Source organism: Triticum aestivum, chromosome 5B, assembly GCF_018294505.1.
Source record: "Triticum aestivum cultivar Chinese Spring chromosome 5B, IWGSC CS RefSeq v2.1, whole genome shotgun sequence".
Lineage (NCBI taxonomy): Eukaryota > Viridiplantae > Streptophyta > Magnoliopsida > Poales > Poaceae > Triticum > Triticum aestivum.
The window spans coordinates 122551906-122572417 of NC_057807.1; the positions used below are offsets into that span (position 1 = coordinate 122551906).

The 20512-nt window shown below is 45.0% G+C and overlaps 1 protein-coding gene across 2 annotated transcripts; it reads left to right on the forward strand.

Annotated features, from left to right (window-relative positions):
* Positions 1-23: 23 nt before the first annotated feature.
* On the forward strand, positions 24-3647 carry LOC123110745 (rhodanese-like domain-containing protein 6). 2 transcript variants are annotated; one of them, XM_044531338.1, is made up of 9 exons: positions 24-316; positions 429-590; positions 699-804; positions 948-1149; positions 1246-1327; positions 1438-1520; positions 1604-1736; positions 1857-2028; positions 2662-3647. In XM_044531338.1, the coding sequence occupies exons 1-9, from the start codon at positions 101-103 to the stop codon at positions 3384-3386; spliced, it is 1881 nt and encodes a 626-aa protein (XP_044387273.1). In that variant the 5' UTR covers positions 24-100; the 3' UTR covers positions 3387-3647. The 2 variants fall into 2 exon arrangements, with proteins under 2 accessions (XP_044387273.1, XP_044387274.1); XM_044531339.1 differs by having other exon boundaries at positions 951-1149.
* The last annotated feature ends 16865 nt before the right edge of the window (positions 3648-20512 follow it).

A 20512-nucleotide genomic window follows, 5' to 3' on the forward strand; every position in this document is an offset into this window, starting at 1 on the left:
TCAATATGGGCCAGGCTCTGCGAAAGCCGGCCTCTCCGTCTTCTTCCTCCTCCGGCCCCAGCCGCCTAGGGTTTTGCGGCTCGTGGTCGTACTCGTAGCCATGGACGCGACGGCGGCGCTGCCGCCGACATCGACTCAGGAGGAGCACAAGCAGGAGGAAGGAGGCGGTGGAGACGGCAGCTACGGCGTGCTCCTGTACTACAAGTACGCCGAGGTCCCCGACGCCCCCGCGCTCGCGGCCTTCTACGAGTCCCGCTGCCGCGCTCTCGCGCTCGTCGGCCGCGTCCGCGTCGGCCCCGACGGCGTCAATGCCACGGTGAGCGTCCACCTCTTTCTAGTTCTCCCCCCGCTAAGGGCGCCGTGTTTTGCGGGTTCCCGCATGGCTTGTGGTGGGTGCTTGAATTTGTGGCCACATTTTGTGCTGGTAGCTCGGGGGAAGAATGGCGGCGCTGGAGAAGCACATCGAGGAGATGAGCTCGAACAGCCTGTTCGACGGGACCGACTTCAAGCTGGCCTCCTGCGAGGACCCTGTGGACAAGAGGGTCGCCAGGGAGTGCGGCTTCACGTACCTCTCCGTTCGGCTCGTCAAGGTCCTCTTCTCCCTCACAAGGCAAATGTTTTCACCATTTAAGAGCTCGTGTAGCACTGTGAAGTCTCATCGATTACATTGTGTCTTTTGCTGTTCTTGGAATTGGCAGGAGCTGGTTACGCTTTGTTCCAACCCATCATTGACAACCCCCGATATCTCATTCGCCGGGAGGCATTTGTCAGCGGCTGAGTTCCACTCGGTGCTTCAAAGTGTGGGTGGGTTGATTCTCAAACCGAAAGCTTGCATACATCTGGCTGTCAATGTGACCTACACTCTGCTTAGTAGTGAGATCATTCTCTTGCCGTGAAACACAGATGTTTAATCAAGAGCTTGATGCTAAGTTGGATTGTTCTTTTAGCAGGAACTGGTTCGGATACTGAGGCGCCTGCGGGGCAGAATGATGTGGTTGTTTTGGACGCAAGGAATCTGTATGAGACGCGGATCGGCAAGTTTCATGTACCAAATGTGGAGACGCTGCATCCTGAGATCAGACAATACAGCGACTTGCCATTGTGGATAGATGAGCATACTGAGAGGCTACGTGGTAAATCAATTATGATGTATGTATGGCCAGGTCTTCGAATTATACATTGCTTTAGAGTTTAGGCAACACATTTAGCAAGCAATTTAAGTAACTACCTTATTGGTATTTTCAGGTACTGCACAGGAGGTATACGGTGTGAGATGGCCTCAGCTTATATCCGCTCCAAAGGTGAAGGCTTTGAGAATGTTTTTCAAGTAAGCTGCACCTTCGGTTGCTAATTTTGAGATTTCAGACATTAGTACATATTCACCATGATATCGTACTTTGCATTATTTATGATCATTTATTATTGTGCTTGCGTTAGTTATACGGTGGCATTCAGAGATATTTGGAGCAATATCCAGATGGTGGCTATTTTGATGGAAAGAATTTTGTATTTGACCATAGGTTAGTGCTGAACTTTGTGCTCGAACCCTCGAACTATTTCATAGTAACTCAGTTACTTAACTTGTTTCAATATGGTTTAACAGAATCTCTGTGGGAAGCAATAAAGATAACATACTTGGAACTTGTTTGGTATGTGGATCTACCTATGATGACTATTCCTCTCGGTGTCGTTGCAGCAAGTGCAGAATGTTGGTCTTAGTGTGCTTCACATGTCAGGTACCTAAGATGACATGCTTTATATTGTTTTCTAAATTGTTGCTAATCACCTTAATTTCATTATTGATGACATCATGCCAGAATGTGTCTGCTAAATCTTGTAAACATTTTCTTCTCCAGGATTCTACTAAGGAGTATGTATGTGAACTATGTCTAAAGAATGGAAGACAGTGCTGTGAAATATCTGTAAAGCAAGACTGCCAAGCAGAGCCAGAGCTATCTGAACCTTCTGACATTGGAAAGCTATCCATAAGCAACAAAATTTCAACCTCTAAAGCTCCCGGGAGTAATGGTAAGGTCTGTATCAATTTGCATTTGTGTCATTGTGATGTTTGGCTATTTAAGATATTATCAAGTATGCCCAACCTAGAAGTCCATATGCTATGTAGGCAGAACTAAAGAAGTGTTGCTCACCAAGAAAGAGTAATGCACAGTAGACTTGCTAATTTTGTAGAGAGCAACTATGTAGGCAGAACTAAAGTAGTGGCGCTCAGCAAGAAAGAGTAACGCGACGTATATTCGCTAATTTTGTAGGGAGTATTTGAAACCTATGGGGTCAAAATGAACTCCATGTGGTAGCAAGCTTCTGTACTAACTTAACTGGTCGTTACCCGTGTATTGCTCCGGAGCAAAGAGATAAAAGCATTGGTCAAATGGAAGGTCTGTCTGGCGCATGCATCAAGCATGGCACACATGCAGCTTTTGACAGTGTTGCAACAAATGTTGATGTCTTTCTCCTGTTTTCTCCTCACGAACTTCCACTTGTAGTTTGAAGAGCCTATTTCTTTTTCAACCAACTCGTTTGTAGTCTTCAATTCATTTTTGTCTGAGATAGTATTAGCTTTTGTCAGTACTTGTGTATTGCTTCCGAGTTAGTATTTTTGTCTGAGTGTTAGTATTACAACTTGTGGAAATGATGTACCAGGTAGTGAGCAGCTGAAAAAGTTGAGGATTCTCTGCTTGCACGGTTTTCGTCAGAACTCTTCAAACTTTAAGGGAAGAACATCATCACTTGCGAAGAAGCTGAAGCACATCGCGGAGCTTGTCTTTATAGACGCTCCTCATGAGCTTTCATTTGTATACCAACCACATCCAGATGTCTGCTCCGACAAACCCTCACCTCCATCTGGCACAGCGAAAACAAAATTCGCATGGCTAGTTTCTCCGAACATGAGCTGCCACACCATGCAAGATTGGAAGATTGCAGATGCACCGTTTGACCCCCTTCAGTATCAGGAACAAACAGATGGATTCAAACAATCATATGCATACCTTGAAAGTATAATTGCTCAGGACGGCAACTTTGATGGCATTCTCGGTTTCTCCCAGGGTGCAGCAATGGCTGCCTTACTGTGCAGGCAGCAGCAGAAGACTTGCGGATCTCCAAAGTTCAGGTTTGGGATATTCTGCTCTGGATATCCAGCACCTGTTGGCGATTTTGACAGAGAGCCAATCAGGCTCCCCTCGCTCCATTTCTTCGGCGGCGGTGAAGGTCATGACAGGCAGATCGCAAGCAGGGCAAGCACTAAACTTGCTGGCATGTTTGAGGAGGGCCGGTGCACCATCTTTGAGCATGACATGGGGCATATCATCCCTACCCGGCCACCCTACATCGATCGGATGAAAGAGTTCCTATGCAATTTCATATGACCTTTTTTGGAAAATAGGGGATGTGCTTTGTTGTATCTCTGGACCTGCTTTGATGTATTTCTTCTTTTTGTATACTACTTTTGCCTCTAAAACCGAAGGAAAGGAAAGACAACAAACAAATCAGTGAGTTGAAACCAGATGCTTTGTGGATGGTGCAAAATAGTTATTATCCCGCGTACTGTATAAAATCATGTCTTCGGATTTGCCTGTTATTCTGCTTTAGTATTTGTGTAAATTTTTGATATATCTATTATTGTGAAAGATTTTGATTGTTTGAGCTAAAATTTTGTTTGACCTTCAGGGAAAAATGATATGGAGACTTTGAACAAAATGTAACATGTATTTGGTTTAGGACAAACTTGGACCAACAATTTCTCTGCTAATATGTATTTTACATGGTATAAAATTGGTATTACTCCCTCCGTTCGGAATTACTTGTCACAAAAATGGATGCATCTACAACTAAAATACATCTAGATACATTCATTTCTTGGACGAGTAATTCCGAACGGAGGGAGTAGATTTTTATTCAAAAGTATTAGCTGGTGATCATGATATTGTATCACATGAGTTTCAGTGTAAAATTGATCAAATATTTGTCTTGGTGGCCGGTCAGCTGCAAGATTTGTTTTTAGGTGATTAGTGGCCGGCAAGATTGATAGTTCAGAATGCTCTTTCTCGATAGCCATCTCACCTTTTGTGCAGGTTTGTACTATGTGATCCAACTTACATCAGATATATGCTCATTGCAACAAATTCAGACAATAAAGATTTTTATAAAACTGAAACATCAAGATTTTGACGCTCCGTGATGACTTTGCTGATGAACTATGGGCGATTAAACTTGCACAAACTAGACTAGTGATTGCCAACATCCACGCCATGATGGAGATAGAATGGTGAGACTTTAGTTCCATACATCACTGCCTCAAACACAAAACACATAAAACACACACAAAAAAACATAAGAACACACCCCATAGGGGTACATGTCTTCTCTCACTTCCCTGTGCTAAATATGCCACAAGAGGGCGAGGTGGACCATGGAAGTTTGGGCCATGGCTTTCTGATTTCGTCTGCACACACATGTTATGTTTCCAATTTTCATCTCATTTTCTGAAAAACAAATTCCATATGTGTTGTGATCCAACCAGATAAGCAAACTAGGTCTAATAATTCGGTTGTGGTTTATGTGTCTTACCTTTCTTTTTGTGAGAGTGGTTCTAGTGACAAAAATCTACTCCCTTCGTCCCATAATGTAAGACATTTTTTAACACTACATTAGTGTTCAGAAACATCTAGTAGAAAGTAATAACTTTCTATATTTGTTGTTTGTGCTCGTGTGAGCGACGGTTCCAACAAGTCTTATCATTGTCAAGCCTCTCCTGACAGCTCGAGTCCCCACAAGTCATCTCTTGCAAGGGTGAGGAGAGGTCATGACATGCCTGCCCCGAGCCCACCCAACCTTGACAAAATGTCTAAATATGTAACATCCCAAATTTCCAATTTGAAATGTTATACATAGATCATAAATTGCATATCATATTTTTATTGCATTTGGTTTCGATCCTAGAAATCCTACGCAACTCAAGGACCCACGGAGAGAGTTGGGGATTTCGATATCTTCATATTTGAGTTTTCTCAAATTTTGAAAGTAGGATCATTTGATTTTATTTATTTTATCTTCAATTATTTCAAATATATATATATATGAGAGACGGAATAAAATGATTTTCCCAAAATAAAGAAAAATTGAAGATTTAATAGAAAAAATCGAATAAGATTTTATTTTGAATTTTTCTGTCTATTTTATTTGAATTTAGGAAAAATGCGTGTTTTCCAAAATTGCATTTAGGCCCAAATAAATGTTCATCTAAACCGGCTTGATTTTAGAAGCCGGGAAAAATTTATTTTGGGATTTTTGGAGTCCGTTTAGTATTTCTTTCGTTTGTTTTTCTGCGTGATAATTATTTTTTTAAAAAAACTGGAACCGACTTCGGGCCGTACCCGAGCGGGACTCCGCCCGGGGGCAGCCTTTAAATAGCCGCCCCAGCCCACCAGCCGCCGCCAGCCCACCCGCGCGCCCCCGAACCCTAACCCTAGCCGCCCGATCCGCCGCCGCCAGCTGCTGCCCGTCGCCGTCGTCGACCCGCCGCCCGAGGTGCCTCGTTTTCCGCGTTGCCGGATTTTCTCGAAAACCGTTCGGTTTTTCCGTCGGTTTTTCGCCGGTTTTTTTTTTAGTTTAGTTTTTTTATTATTAGATCTATTTTTTCTCGGTTTAGGTTAAATAGCGAACGTTCATTCGTTTTAACGAACGCGTTCATCGTTTAGATCCAGATAACGAACGTTCGTTCGTTAATCTGTTCGTCGTTTTTCTTTTTCTCGGATTTAATCCGCGATTTTTCTGATCGTGATTTCTGATCCGATTTTCGTTTTAGTATAACTTTTCGCTCGTTTATCGAAATCAGGCGATTCAAACGCCTAGAGTTTCGTCTCGAAACCCTCTTTCCGAATAATCTACTCAAACCAGTTTTTGCTTCTGTAAAATTTGACTTAGGTCCATATTAGTAATCGAAGCTTGTTTTTTTCGCCGTTTGAGTTTTGTTTCTTCGATCAATTTGTTTCTTTTTGCAAACCGGAGTTCTTAAGTTGAACTTTCTGGTTAGACCTCTTATTTGAGTTTTACCCGTGCATTAGATGAGTACTTATTGTATGCTTGTTTGTTTGTTTACTTGCGATAGAGTACCCGGATTGAGCCATTTGCTACTTTGAATCCCTAGGTTATGCGGATCATCAGCAAGGCAAGTAACACTTTGATCATATCCCTTATTACCCAGTTTTTATGCATTAGTTTTATCCTCAAACATTGCATGATTAGGATCAAATTAAATTGTGGGTTTTGGGAAGTAGTTTGAGGTAGTACCTATGACCTGTTTTATTATCAAACCCTTGGGAGTTACTTCTACGTTTGCTTATTTTGCCATGCTATGCTAGTAGACGTGGATTGGGTGAGTGAATATCCATGACAGATGTGAGATTGTTAATTAATGGTTTATTTAAGGTGGCAACATTAATACACATCTGGGTGGATTGAGGTACCTAGTTATTCCAGGATTGCCTGTCTAGGCACCTGGGTAGACCAGGATTGCCTTTTTTTATGGACCGCCACCCAGGCTCAAAGGGATCATAAGATTATTCATGCTAGAAACTTCTGTGTGCGGCCACATGATATTATGGGCTCTAGCATAGTTGACTAAGTCGTGTGAACTCTTACAGTGGTAGACTAGCAAATGTAGGGGATGTAGGTTGGTACGGTCTACCCATCGTAAGGTGCTAGCGCTTCTGAAAGACTATGTCTCGGTCATCCATTTCTCAAACACCATGTAGTGCGAGAAAACCAACGGAGGAGATCAAGTCATGTGGGGAAAAGTGGTCAACCTCTGCAGAGTGTACAAACTAATCATGATTAGCCGTGTCCCCGGTTATGGACGTTTTGAGTATCTAGTACCTGGATTTTCATGTGTATCTCAACATGTTACTTTAATTAATATTGTTGGGTTTTAATGATGATATTTAATTGGGATTGAGGATGCTGTCAACCATTCCCAATGTTTAACAACCACCATGATAGTTAAATAAATTTATTCCTTTGTAGTAGGAAAAAACTGGCTTTACGCAAAATTGTAACCATAGAGCTATCCACCAAGCCATATATGCATGTAGTATAGCTTCACTCTTTTCATTACTTCTCTATGTGTTACTTTGCCAGCATATTCCATGTGCTGACCCGTTTCGGGCTGCAACGTTAATGTTGCAGACTTTTTAGACGACGAGTAAGATGCTTTAGGATCATGGTTCTATACTCAGTGATGTCGTTGAAGTTGATGGACTCACTTATCTTCCAAGCCTTCCGCTGTTATCGTTATTAGATGGCCTTAAGCCATATTTATTGTAATAAGTTATCTTTGGAGACACTCGATGTAATAAGTGTGTGATTGCTACTCTGTTATAAATCCTTCAAGTACTGTGCGTGTCAGCATTACTAATCCAGGGATGACACTGAAGCACAGAGATCAGACTGTTTGAGGTCTGGTCGCTACAAGATGGTATCAGAGCACACGCTGACTGTAGGACACAACCACTAAGCAAAAGCCATAGATCACTACTCTCTCCTCTCATTCTAACTCCTCATCTTTTCTATTCTTCTAGGATGGCGGATGCAAAGAACAAGTTCATGCAACCGGGCGAAGATACACCCTTTGGACGACATCTGAAGGAAGTAACCAAGTACTTGAAGACCGGAGTACCAAGTTTCACCGGAACCTACAATGCCACCTTACCTGAAGAGGAGCGCTAGATGATTCAAGTTCAAGTTCCAGGGAGAACGTTCATGCCAGTCACTGAGCCTATAGAGTTTTCCTTTGATGCACCAACCTGGAGTTTAGGGAAGAGCATGGCAGCTCACATCACCATGGGACGCATTGGAGAAGTTTATCACCAGGAGCTTAAGGATACCACCTACCAGATTTGTGGGTGCCGAGATGAGCAATGGGAGATGATTAGCACCAGGAAAGACAGATCAGTTGCAGCTTTTATCCAGGAGTTAAACCAGCACATTCGACACCAGGAGAACCAGATGTGTGCAGGCATGATGGATCTGAAGAAAGCCATGACCAAGATCACGGAACTGGAGGAAGAACTTAAGTCTACACACGATGGATATGAGGAGGAAATAACAATGCTAGTCGAGAAAAATGATGATCTGAAGAAGAAGTTAAGAGTGTTCATGGGATTTCCAGCAACTGGAGAAGACGAAGAATGCACTTGTCCCGAGAGCTACATCATCATCGACGACACTGACTCAGACCCAGATAATAGTGATGGTGACTATGTTGATGAAGCTAGAGCAGATATCATGGAGTCTTCATCGGAGCAACTTTTCTAGTAGACCACCATAACAATAGTAGAATTTCCCTCCATGTATCTATTATAGTCTGAGCACTTTGTAACGATAGATAGACCGTTGTACGCCCTTGCTTGTTTGAATGAAGTGTTTTGATTGCTATTTGTCTCATGTGCATATGGGTAGTGTTTTCCCCTTAGACCTCATTATATTCCATATTCTCTTCTTTTCTAAACCCTTAGATGCCTCCGAGACATGACAACGGATTTGCTTTCCCACTGGAGCTCACCCAGTTGATCCAGCAGCAGAATGCATTGATGCAGATCCTAGTCCAGAATCAGAATCAAGGGAACAACAACAACAATCCACCACCACCACTTGTTGATCATTTAACCCGTTTTCTTAGGCTGAATCCGCCGGTGTTCTCTAGTAGCACCGAGCCGATTGTTGCAGATGATTGGCTTCGCAAGACAGCCAGTGAGTTGACCACTGCCAGATGCATAGATGCGGAGAAGATGCGATTTTCTACACATCAGCTTGAGGGACCCGCAGCATCATGGTGGGAGAATTTCACAACCACTTATCCAGCAGACACTGTCACGTGGGATCAGTTTCAGCAGGCTTTTCGAACTGCCCATGTTTCAGCAGGAGCTATGGCCATGAAGAAGCGTGAGTTTCGCAACTTGCACGAGGGAGGAAGAACAGTTGGCCAGTATGTGGAAAACTTCAGTAAGCTAGCACGTTACGCCCCAGATGACGTCGCTGCGGATGCAGCTAAGCAAGAGAAGTTTCTAGAAGGGCTAAATGATGAGTTGAGCATGCAGTTGATGGTAGCAAGTTTCAACAACTACCAGGAGTTGGTAGATCGTGCTCTCATGATTGAAGGGAAGAAGCAGCAGATTGAAAACCGCAAAAGGAAGTATGGACAAGGGAAGTACAATTCTGGAGCTCAGCAGAAGCCCCATTTTACTCCAAAGTCAGGAGGACAATTTCAGCATACCCATGGAGGAGGTAGCTCGCACAATCACAAGAATGGTACCAGGAATGGAGCAAGTAGTAGTCAGAACCGTACCAACCCCTCAACACCGGCCAAGAAAGATCTGAGTCAAGTCACTTGTTTTAAGTGTCAGAAGACCGGACATTACGCCAATGAATGTCCTGAAGGCTAGAATGGAAGTGGTAATGGAAGCTCTGGGAAGAAGCCAAACCCTTTCAACAGAGGACAAGTGAACCACGTTAGGGTGGAGGAGGTTGAAGCCCAACCCGATGCAGTAATAGGTAAGTTTTTGGTTAAGTCATTTACTGCACTCGTTCTTTTTGATACTGGTACATCGCATTCATACATATCAAGGGGATTTGTGGATAAATATAACGTGCCAACTCAAGCCCTTAAGACACCTATGTTAGTAACCTCGCCAGGAGCAGAGTATATGGCCAGGCTATGGTGTGATCGGTTACCATTAAGGATTGGTAACTATGTATTCCCCTCAGACCTAATAGTTTTGGAATCACAAGGATTGGATGTGATATTAGGCATGGATTGGTTATCAAAGTATGGTGGGAATATTGAATGTGCCAGTAAGACAATTCTACTTACAACCCCAGAAGGGAAGAGGATCAAGTATGTTTCCAGGCATAAAACGAAGGGGATGCACGTAAATTCCTTATCAGGAGTTGTGTAGGAGGAAGTACCAGTGGTAAAGGATTTTTCTGATGTATTTCCAGAAGAGTTGCCAGGCATGCCACCAGACAGGGACATTGAGTTTCTGATAGAGCTTTTGCCAGGCACAGGGCCAATATCTAAGAGACCATACAGGATGCCAGCAAAAGATTTGGAGGAGATCAAAAGTCAGATTAAGGAGTTACTGGATAAAGGTTACATTCGCCCAAGTTCTTCACCTTGGGGATCACCAGTACTTCTAGTGGAGAAGAAGGACGGATCATTAAGGATGGTTGTTGATTATCGAGGATTGAATTCAGTAACCATCAAGAACAAGTACCCACTGCCAATGATCAACGATCTGTTTGACCGACTGCAAGGAGCAAAGTATTTTCCAAGATCGATTTGCGATCAGGATACCATCAGCTAAAGATTCGAGAGCAGGATATACCCAAGACGGCTTTTACCACTAGGTATGGGCTGTACGAGTATACCGTTATGTCATTTGGTCTGACTAACGCACCTGCATATTTCATGAACATGATGAACAAAGTATTTATGGAATTTCTGGATAAGTTCGTCGTGGTGTTCATTGATGACATCTTGGTCTACTCGAAGAACGAAGAGGAGCATAGGAGCATTTGCGTTTGGTATTGGAGAAGCTCAGAGAACACCAGTTATATGCCAAGTTTAGCAAATGTGAGTTTTGGTTGAAGGAAGTTGGATTCCTCGGACATGTTATATCCGGAGAGGGTATAGCAGTAGATCCCACCAAGGTTGTCACTGTGACAAATTGGGAGGCACCAACGACAGTTGGGGAGATCAGAAGTTTTCTTGGACTGGCAGGATACTACCGGAGATTCATTGAGAATTTCTCAAGGATTGCAAAGCCCATGACGGAGTTGTTGAAGAAGGATACCAAGTTCAATTGGACTGAGGAATGTGAGGCCAGTTTCCAGGAATTGAAGAAACGTCTAGTTACTTCACCAGTGTTGATTCTGCCAGATCAGACGAAGGATTATGAAGTGTACTGCTACGCTTCACGTCGAGGACTTGGAGTAGTACTTATGCAGGAAGGAAGAGTTGTTTCGTATGTGTCACGATAGCTTAAACCTCATGAGATGAATTATGCCACACACGATTTGGAGTTGGCAGCCGTAGTGCATGCATTGAAGACGTGGAGACATTTTCTTATCAGAAATCATTGTGAGGTGTACACGGATCACAAGAGTTTGAAGTACATTTTCACGCAAAAGGAGTTGAATCTCAGGCAAAGGAGATGGTTGGAACTCATCAAGGATTATGATATGAGATTGCAGTATCACCCCGGAAAAGCTAATGTTGTAGCCGATGCGTTGAGCCGTAAGAGCCACATTAATACACTCAGGACCGCAGGACTACCAAAGGAGTTAGCCGAGGACTTCTGCAAGCTATGTTTGGAAATAGTTCCGAGAGGCTATGTAGCAACGTTGGAAATTCAGTCGACTTTGATGGATAAGATCAGAGAAGCTCAGAAGACCGATAAGGAGATTGCAGAGATAAAGGAGAAGTTGAGCAAAGGAAAATCCAAGGGATTTCGTGAGGATGAGCACGACACTTTCTGGTTTGAGGACCGCGTTTATGTACCCAATGACCCTGAGATCAGGAAATTGATTTTGCAAGAGGCCCATGATTCGCCATATTCAATTCACCTAGGGAATACCAAGATGTACTTGGATTTGAAAGAGACCCTTTGGTGGACCGGAATGAAGAAGGATATTGCGGAGTATGTAGCAGTTTGTGATGTATGTCAGAGAGTAAAGGCAGAGCATCAGAAGCCAGCAGGATTGTTGCAACCATTGCCGATACCCGAATGGAAGTGGGATAAGCTAGGCATGGATTTTATCACGGGATTGCCCAGGACTCGTTCAGGCTATGACTCGATTTGGGTTGTAGTCGATCGTTTGACGAAGGTAGCTCATTTCATTCCAGTAAAGACCACTGTAACGCCCCGTGACCGATGTGCCAGGTGTCGTCCAGTTATTCGTTGTTGTTGTCTTGTCATTGGCTTGCGTGTTGCATTTCATCATGTCATCATGTGCATTGCATCATCATGTTTTCAAAACTTGCATCCGTCCCGGTCTCCTCGTTCCTTCCGTTGTCCGTTCTGAGCCCAGACACACTTGCACGCGCCCGCGGCATGTCCGAAATAGTATTTTATAAGTGGCCGGAAAATGTTCTCGGAATGGGTTGAAAGTTGGCATGCGGTGTTGTTTTGTTGTCAGTAGACCGCCTGCCAAGTTTCATCGCATTCGGAGTCCGTTTGACGTCCCAACGGATAAATATAGCGGCAATAGTAGCCGGTCTAACGTCGGACGTTTTCGGTCTCCGGAAACAGTCGCCGGGCCTCCCTCTCTTCTCTTCCCTCAGCTCGAGACCGTCTACACAGTCCGCTACTCACACCAGGCCTACCTAACCTCTCTCGCCAGCCCGCGACCCTCCTCGCGCGCGCCCGAAAGTTGTCCCGGACCTGAACCGAGCTGTCGCCACCGTTGTATCCGGATCATCCCCAAACATCTACAAAACATCCCCGTTTTATTATTCGGGCTTCCTAACCTATATTTTCTCGACCGCCCGATTATAATCGAACGGACCGGATTAGTCCGTACCCAGTCCCCTACCTATATAATCAGACCGAACCCTAATTTCTAGGAAGCCCTGCCCGACCTCCTCCTACGCCGTCGCCTCGCCATGGAGCAGCTTCGCTCGGGCCCCTTCTGCATCGAGCCGCGCCGCCGGCCAAGTCCCTCGACCCACCGACCAGAGCCGCCTCCTCCCTCACCTGCGGCCTCCTCCTCGTCGCCTCCGCGCCACCAGCCAGCCACCGGAGCCGCCGCCGCTGGATCTGGCTGTGCCTCGCCAGGGTCCTCCCCTGCCGCGCCTCGGTCCCTGCTGGAGCTCCCCTGCTCCTGCCGTTCCTCTGCTACAAGCCGACCCCCACCTTCCGTTTCGGCCAATGTAGTTCGCCCAAGTTCCTGCTCAGCATCGTCGTCGCTCACGAGGCCCTTGTGATGTTTTGTGTTGGACCGTCAAGATCTGCAAGATCGACTACATGGACGCCAAGACCATCCCAGGACCGCCAAGCATCGTCTCTATGATTTTTGCCAAGTACCACAACGACGCGTCAAGTACCGCTACCGATGGTTCGAACGACTACGAAACGAGATGTACCACTACCGCCGCCGTGTACGACTACTTCCCACGACAACAATTGAACAACTACTTCCACTACGCCCGAATACCGTGGATGCGACAAGTTCCTCTCCGGACATGTACGACTACCGTTGCCAAGATCGCGAGTACCTCTACCGTCGACCCGTGAACGTCTACTTCCCTCTACGAACGCGTTCCGCCCCGAATGCACGCTTCAAAGGTATAACCCCGAGACGACCTTCCGAGAATGAATGTGGGTTGTATGAGATGCTCGAGTTTTGCACCGTGATCGAATCGTCCTTGCGATGCCCCTCTTTTGCCGTGCCACCGTCCCGTGGGAACCCGGAAGCCGGGATCACCCCACCATCTTGCATGTCACGCTCTCGTCACTTTTCCTTTTGCACCGGTATCTCCATGAGCTATCGGGACCGGAGTGTTGCCGTGGCACCATTTTGTTTCGCCGCCGTGGCACCCTTTTTGTTCCGCCATGGTGACCAAATGCTTCATAACATGCTCATATCAACATTTTCATAAAATTGCATAAAACTTGTATATGTCATCCGCATCATGATAACAACATTTAAAATGTTTAAACTTGTTGTTGCATTAAATTGCTAAATGCATATGGGGATTTACCGGATTTGTTGTTTTTATATCCGGCCCCATTTAAATTGTTTAGACGGTATAGTTTATATTATGCTTCCCCTCTTGCCATGCTTAACAACATTTAATATTGTTGGGTACATAAACGAGATCAAACTAAATAACTTGTTGTGGTGTTTCGTCAATATGCAACTCGTTGCATATTGATCTCCACTTAATTTGTAGAACTACTTGTGCACTTTGCCATGCCATGCTTCATTAAACCGGACATGCATCATACTCGTTTGTGCATCATGCCATGTTGATGTGTTGGTTATTTACTATGTTGTGTGCTTCTTTTCCGGTGATTGCTTCTTCGGGTTGGTTCCGATAACGTCGCGTTTGTGAGGATCCGTTCGACTACGTCCGTTTATCTTCTTCATGGATTCGTTCTTCTTCCTTGCGGGATCTCAGGCAAGATGATCATACCCTCGAAATCACTACTATCTTTGCTATGCTAGTTTGCTCGCTCTTTTGCTATGCCATTGCTACGATGCCTACCACTTGCTTGTCAGCCACCCAAATTTGCCATGTTCAACCTCTAACCCACCAATGTCCTAGCAAACCGTTGTTTGGCTATGTTACCGCTTTGCTCAGCCCCTCTTATAGCGTTGGTAGTTGCAGGTGAAGATTGAAGTTTGTTCCTTGTTGGAACATGGAGATGCCGTTCCTTGTTGGAACATTTATTTGCTTGTTGGGATATCACAATATATCTTACTTAATTAATGCATCTATATACTTGGTAAAGGGTGGAAGGCTCGGCCTTATGCCTGGTGTTTTGTTCCACTCTTGCCGCCCTAGTTTCCGTCATATCGGTGTTATGTTCCCGGATTTTGCGTCCCTTACGCGGTTGGGCTATTATGGGAACCCCTTGACAGTTCGCCTTAAGTAAAGCTCTTCCAGCAATGCCCAACATTGGTTTTACCATTCGCCACCTAGCCTCTTTTTCCCTTGGGTTTCGCGGACTCAAGGGTCATCATTATTTTCCCCCCCCCCCCCGGGCCAGTGCTCCTCTGAGTGTTGGTCCAACCTGTCAGCTGCCGGTGGCCACCAGGGGCAACTCTGGGTTGGCCTACCCGCACCTAAGACAATCTGAGTGTGCCCTGAGAAAGAGATATGTGCAGCTCCTATCGGGATTTGTCGGCGCATTCGGGCGGTGTTGCTGGTTTAGTTTTACCCTGTCGAAATGTCTTGTTGTACCGGGATACCGAGTCTGATCGGAATGTCTCGGGTGGAGGTCTATTCCTTCGTTGACCGTGAGAGCTTGTGATGGGCTAAGTTGGGACACCCCTGCAGGGATTTGAACTTTCGAAAGCCGTGCCCGCGGTTATGGGCAGATGGGAATTTGTTAACGTCCGGTTGTAGAAAACCCGAAGTTGACCTTAATTAAAATACATCAACCGCGTGTGTAACCGTGATGGTCTCTTTCCGGCGGAGCCCGGGAAGTGAACACAGTTGTTGGAGTTATGCTTGACGTAGGTTGTTATAGGATCACTTCTTGATCATATTTTTATCGACCGTGCTTTGCCTTCTCTTCTCGCTCTCATTTGCGTATGGTAGCCACCATATATGCTAGTCGCTTGCTGCAGCTCCACCTCATACCTTTACCTTACCCATAAGCTTAAATAGTCTTGATCTCGCGGGTGCGAGATTGCTGAGTCCCCGTGGCTCACAGATACTTCCAAAACCAGTTTGCAGGTGCCTATGTTATCGTGCAGATGACGCAACCAAGCTAAGGAGGAGCTCGATGAAGATCTTGCCCTTTGTGTTGTTTCGTTCTAGTTGATCAGTAGTGGAGCCCAGTTGGGGTCGATTGGGGACCTTTGTCGCATTTGGGGTTCTTCTTTTATTTTGATTCCGTAGTCGGACCTTGAGTGTATCTGGTTGATGTAATGCTTTGTTCATGTAATTGTGTGAAGTGGCGATTGTAAGCCAACTATGTATCTCTTTCCCTTATGTATTACATGGGTTGTGTGAAGATTACCTCACTTGCGACATTGCTTTCAATGCGGTTATGCCTCTAAGTCGTGCTTCGACACGTGGGAGATATAGCCGCATCGAGGGCGTTACAAGTTGGTAATCAGAGCCTTCCCCGACCTTAGGAGCCCCATTGCTTGATCGTTATTAGTGGCCGAGTTGTGTCTAGAAAAATGTTTTGAGTCATTTAGGAATTATATATCGGAGAGTTTAGGAATTCTTTTTACTCCCCAGTCTCTTCATTGCTCTGGTAAGGCATCCTGACGTAGAGTTTTGACTCTTCTCTTCTCAAATTTCACTAAAAAAATTTTAGGATCACGCGGGTATCTTGGAATCGTTCCGATGGTTTTATGATGAGAACATTGTCTTGGTGCCTCCTGTCAGGGGTTTAGTGGAAGTGTCCCGGGGAGTTGAGCTCTGAGGTGTTGTCGTCATAATTTTATCGTTGCAGTTCTGGAATACCTGAGTTTAGTACGCCGACATCGAAAATCTCTTTTATGCAGTTGTTGGTGAGATAACCCCGATAACCCAGTACTGAGGTGAGTACGGGAGTATTGCCATGACTCGTATAACGGATGCTTTTCGAAGGTTGAGGTAGACGATTTCCGAAGGTTTCTTGGTTATGTGTTGAAGGATGGATACAGCTGGATGTAGGATTTGCTAGTTTGGGTGAGATATTATGCTTCCCGTGTATCCCCAACACCTGATTGCATAACCTGAAAATTTCGGGAGTTTCATAGGTGGGAATTCAAGTAGCTCTTAGGATATCTTTTCGACAGATGTATGATATGAAATTGGGGTTCGACGTCTAGTGGTCCGCCTATTCACGGTCGATTTTACAGTGGTCTCGTTGTGTCTTAAAGAGTCCTTGGCTATGCCGACTCGGGGACACTTCGTATGTCATGTGCACTGCCTTGTACATGATGGTGCTGTACACTCGAGCCCGTGTGGGCCCCACCACGAAAACTTCGGACGAAATCTCTATCATATGTTTGTTCCGGCTTATTCTGCAAGCCAGTCCTTTGTTTTTGTTTTGAGTTGTGGTATTCGAGTTGCTTCAATGTCAATTGTTGATTCCATACCTTTCCGAAATGGTGTTCTCATACTTCTATGTGAATACTAATTCTTCTCGATCATCGAGTTTGTCATGTCAATCCTTTTAACCGGTGTGCTTCTCTTCAAGTGGATCCGTTCATTTTCAACATCCGCAAGATCACCTCTCAGTTCTCTCAACGGTGTTTGTTTCATCCGTCCCAAGTTGTTTTTGTTTTCCCGCCCTCCCACCCCTTTTTCTTCAAGGACTCAGATTTCTTAATCGAGTATCCATTTTATTGATGGGAAGTTTCTCCATTCTTTTCCGTCAATGTTCTTATCCGGTGATTCTCATGAAGATTCTAATGGAGCTTCAAGTTCGTCATTCCTCATTCCTTTCTCTTCTCCGGTGGATTCAAGTCAAGATTTGTCGATTATATCCCCTTTTTCTCGTTTCAAATACCTTCTCTTGACGGTGCTCCTCATATTTATTCATTTCTCGCTATTCTATTGTTTCGGAGTGCTCTAGATATCTCGAAGATTCGTGTTTCCACTCTGCATTCGTTCAAGCTCTTTCGAGATTGGTATCTCATTCAAGTCATTTAATTCAACCGGTGCAACATCTCTTTTAAATCTTTTCAACGGTGTTCTTTTGAGTGGGCCCTAACCCACAGGTCTTTTCCCAGGATCTTACCTGACTCTTCTAATTCTCCCGGAGATGTCCTTAAAATTCTTTTCGAAGTTTGACGTAAGAATGAGTTATCATCAGTCAAATGCCATCTCCTAGATCTTTCACAATTATTTTCATCGTTGGCTCAACCTCTTCGTTTTGATTCTTCCGGTGTGCCTCAATAATTCTTGGTGGTGTTTCTCGTTGTCATTCTCATCATTTGAAGACCGAAGAAGAGTTTCTCTTTAATCTTGCTCTATTCTCTTCAAGATTCATGGTGCTAGCTTGTTGCCATCCTCTCATAATTGTTTTCGATTGTGAGAATATTTTTCATCCATCCGGAGTTATTCAAGAGTCTTCTCAGTTTGTCATCCGGAGTCCATCAATTCAGATTTATTCATTCTCAGTTTGCAGTTATCATTCTCCGATCTTACTGGTGCTTCGTTCAAGTGATCTTTAATCGGCTCGTGATCTCGTCGTTCTCATGTATCTAAATACCCTAAAGTATCTTCATTCATTTTGCAATTCTTCCCGGTGATTTGTGCATTTGCTACGTTCAATTTCAATTCTTACGGTGGTTCGTTCAAGAGTTCTCTTTCTTTGTTATCATATCAATTCATTCGTTCTTTCCAAATCCTACTGGTGGTTCGTTGAAGACCTTCTCAAGTTTACGCCATATCTCTCTTAATCCTTTCTACAAGAATAAGTAGTATGCCAAATCCGTTGCTTGTCATCAATTTAATTGGTGAAGGATAAGCATAACATAATTCTTATTCTTGTTCATCCAAGTGATTAATTCTTTATAACGGAGGCCCTTAAAATTCTCGGTTTCATTTGTTTCATCTTCTCTTTTTCCCGGAGTTCCAAGCTCTAATTATCACGGAGATCCATCTAAATCATTGCAAGGATTCACCTTGTGTTTTCAATTTCTCTTTCTTTTCATTCCTTTTGTTTACCGAAGTTCTTCATGGAGGTTCTACATGATGGTTCATCAAGGATTTAATTCCCTTCTCAAAGTTTTCATCGAGATTCTTTCCTAAGGAGCTTAAGCTTTCTTCATATGGTAATCCGGAGTGCAATTCTTTCTACCATATTTTGGAGGTGGTATTATGTCATTCTTGATAATTTGAGTTCATGTTCCATGATTCACATGTTGTTAAGAATGAGATAATTTAAATCCATCAATCTCTTCTTTGGAGTTATCTTGTGTCATATTTCACCTAAAAGCCTTCCATTGGAATGTTGCTATTTGTGGTGCTTGCCAATGATCCAAGTTATCTCTTTATCATCTTGGTGGAAGAAGTGTTCATCTCTTCGTCGATCTAAAGCTAGCAATCGTTTCCGTTAGTGGCCGGTTGTCACCTCATAATTTTGAGATGTATTTCATAAGACCATATCAAGATTATTCTTTTCGTTGTTGGTTTTCAACAACTCCATTCTAGCATTTGTTGTATCTGTGATCTCTCAAGATCTTGTTTTCCCTTCGTTCCGGAGTCATTGTGATGTTGCTCTTTTCAACCCACCATCTCGATTCGTGAGGATCGTGTTCTTTTCATTCTTATCCATTTAACCGGAGTGTCCTGCCTTTTTCTTTCAAGTTCTTTTTCATCTTATCAAGTCTTGCATCCCTTCTCAACTGGAGTGCTACCCGGATCGGTTCCTTCTTTTCCTCTTTCTTAACGGAGTGTTGTGAACTTTGTTCTCCTCCGTTGTTTCATTTCTTCCAATTTGTTCAACCCCTCAAGGTTCGTGGTTTCACTCGTTTGTCAGAGAAGCAACTTAGTTTTACCTCTCCTCTCTTTCTCTTCCGTTGTCCCTCCGGTGCCATTCTAGATCTCGGGACGAGATCCTCTCGTAGTGGTGGAGTGTTGTAACGCCCCGTGACCGATGTGCCAGGTGTCGTCCAGTTATTCGTTGTTGTTGTCTTGTCATTGGCTTGCGTGTTGCATTTCATCATGTCATCATGTGCATTGCATCATCATGTTTTCAAAACTTGCATCCGTCCCGGTCTCCTCGTTCCTTCCGTTGTCCGTTCTGAGCCCAGACACACTTGCACGCGCCCGCGGCATGTCCGAAATAGTATTTTATAAGTGGCCGGAAAATGTTCTCGGAATGGGTTGAAAGTTGGCATGCGGTGTTGTTTTGTTGTCAGTAGACCGCCTGCCAAGTTTCATCGCATTCGGAGTCCGTTTGACGTCCCAACGGATAAATATAGCGGCAATAGTAGCCGGTCTAACGTCGGACGTTTTCGGTCTCCGGAAACAGTCGCCGGGCCTCCCTCTCTTCTCTTCCCTCAGCTCGAGACCGTCTACACAGTCCGCTACTCACACCAGGCCTACCTAACCTCTCTCGCCAGCCCGCGACCCTCCTCGCGCGTGCCCGAAAGTTGTCCCGGACCCGAACCGAGCTGTCGCCACCGTTGTATCCGGATCATCCCCAAACATCTACAAAACATCCCCGTTTTATTATTCGGGCTTCCTAACCTATATTTTCTCGACCGCCCGATTATAATCGAACGGACCGGATTAGTCCGTACCCAGTCCCCTACCTATATAATCAGACCGAACCCTAATTTCTAGGAAGCCCTGCCCGACCTCCTCCTACGCCGTCGCCTCGCCATGGAGCAGCTTCGCTCGGGCCCCTTCTGCATCGAGCCGCGCCGCCGGCCAAGTCCCTCGACCCACCGACCAGAGCCGCCTCCTCCCTCACCTGCGGCCTCCTCCTCGTCGCCTCCGCGCCACCAGCCAGCCACCGGAGCCGCCGCCGCTGGATCTGGCTGTGCCTCGCCAGGGTCCTCCCCTGCCGCGCCTCGGTCCCTGCTGGAGCTCCCCTGCTCCTGCCGTTCCTCTGCTACAAGCCGACCCCCACCTTCCGTTTCGGCCAATGTAGTTCGCCCAAGTTCCTGCTCAGCATCGTCGTCGCTCACGAGGCCCTTGTGATGTTTTGTGTTGGACCGTCAAGATCTGCAAGATCGACTACATGGACGCCAAGACCATCCCAGGACCGCCAAGCATCGTCTCTATGATTTTTGCCAAGTACCACAACGACGC

Bases quoted from the DNA above. Each gene is read 5' to 3' on its own strand.
- LOC123110745 (XM_044531338.1), top strand. From the start codon at position 101: ATGGACGCGACGGCGGCGCTGCCGCCGACATCGACTCAGGAGGAGCAC. The intron at 805-947 runs GTGGGTTGATTC...TTGTTCTTTTAG, and splicing joins CTCGGTGCTTCAAAGTGTGG to CAGGAACTGGTTCGGATACT. The intron at 1,521-1,603 runs GTTAGTGCTGAA...ATGGTTTAACAG, and splicing joins AATTTTGTATTTGACCATAG to AATCTCTGTGGGAAGCAATA.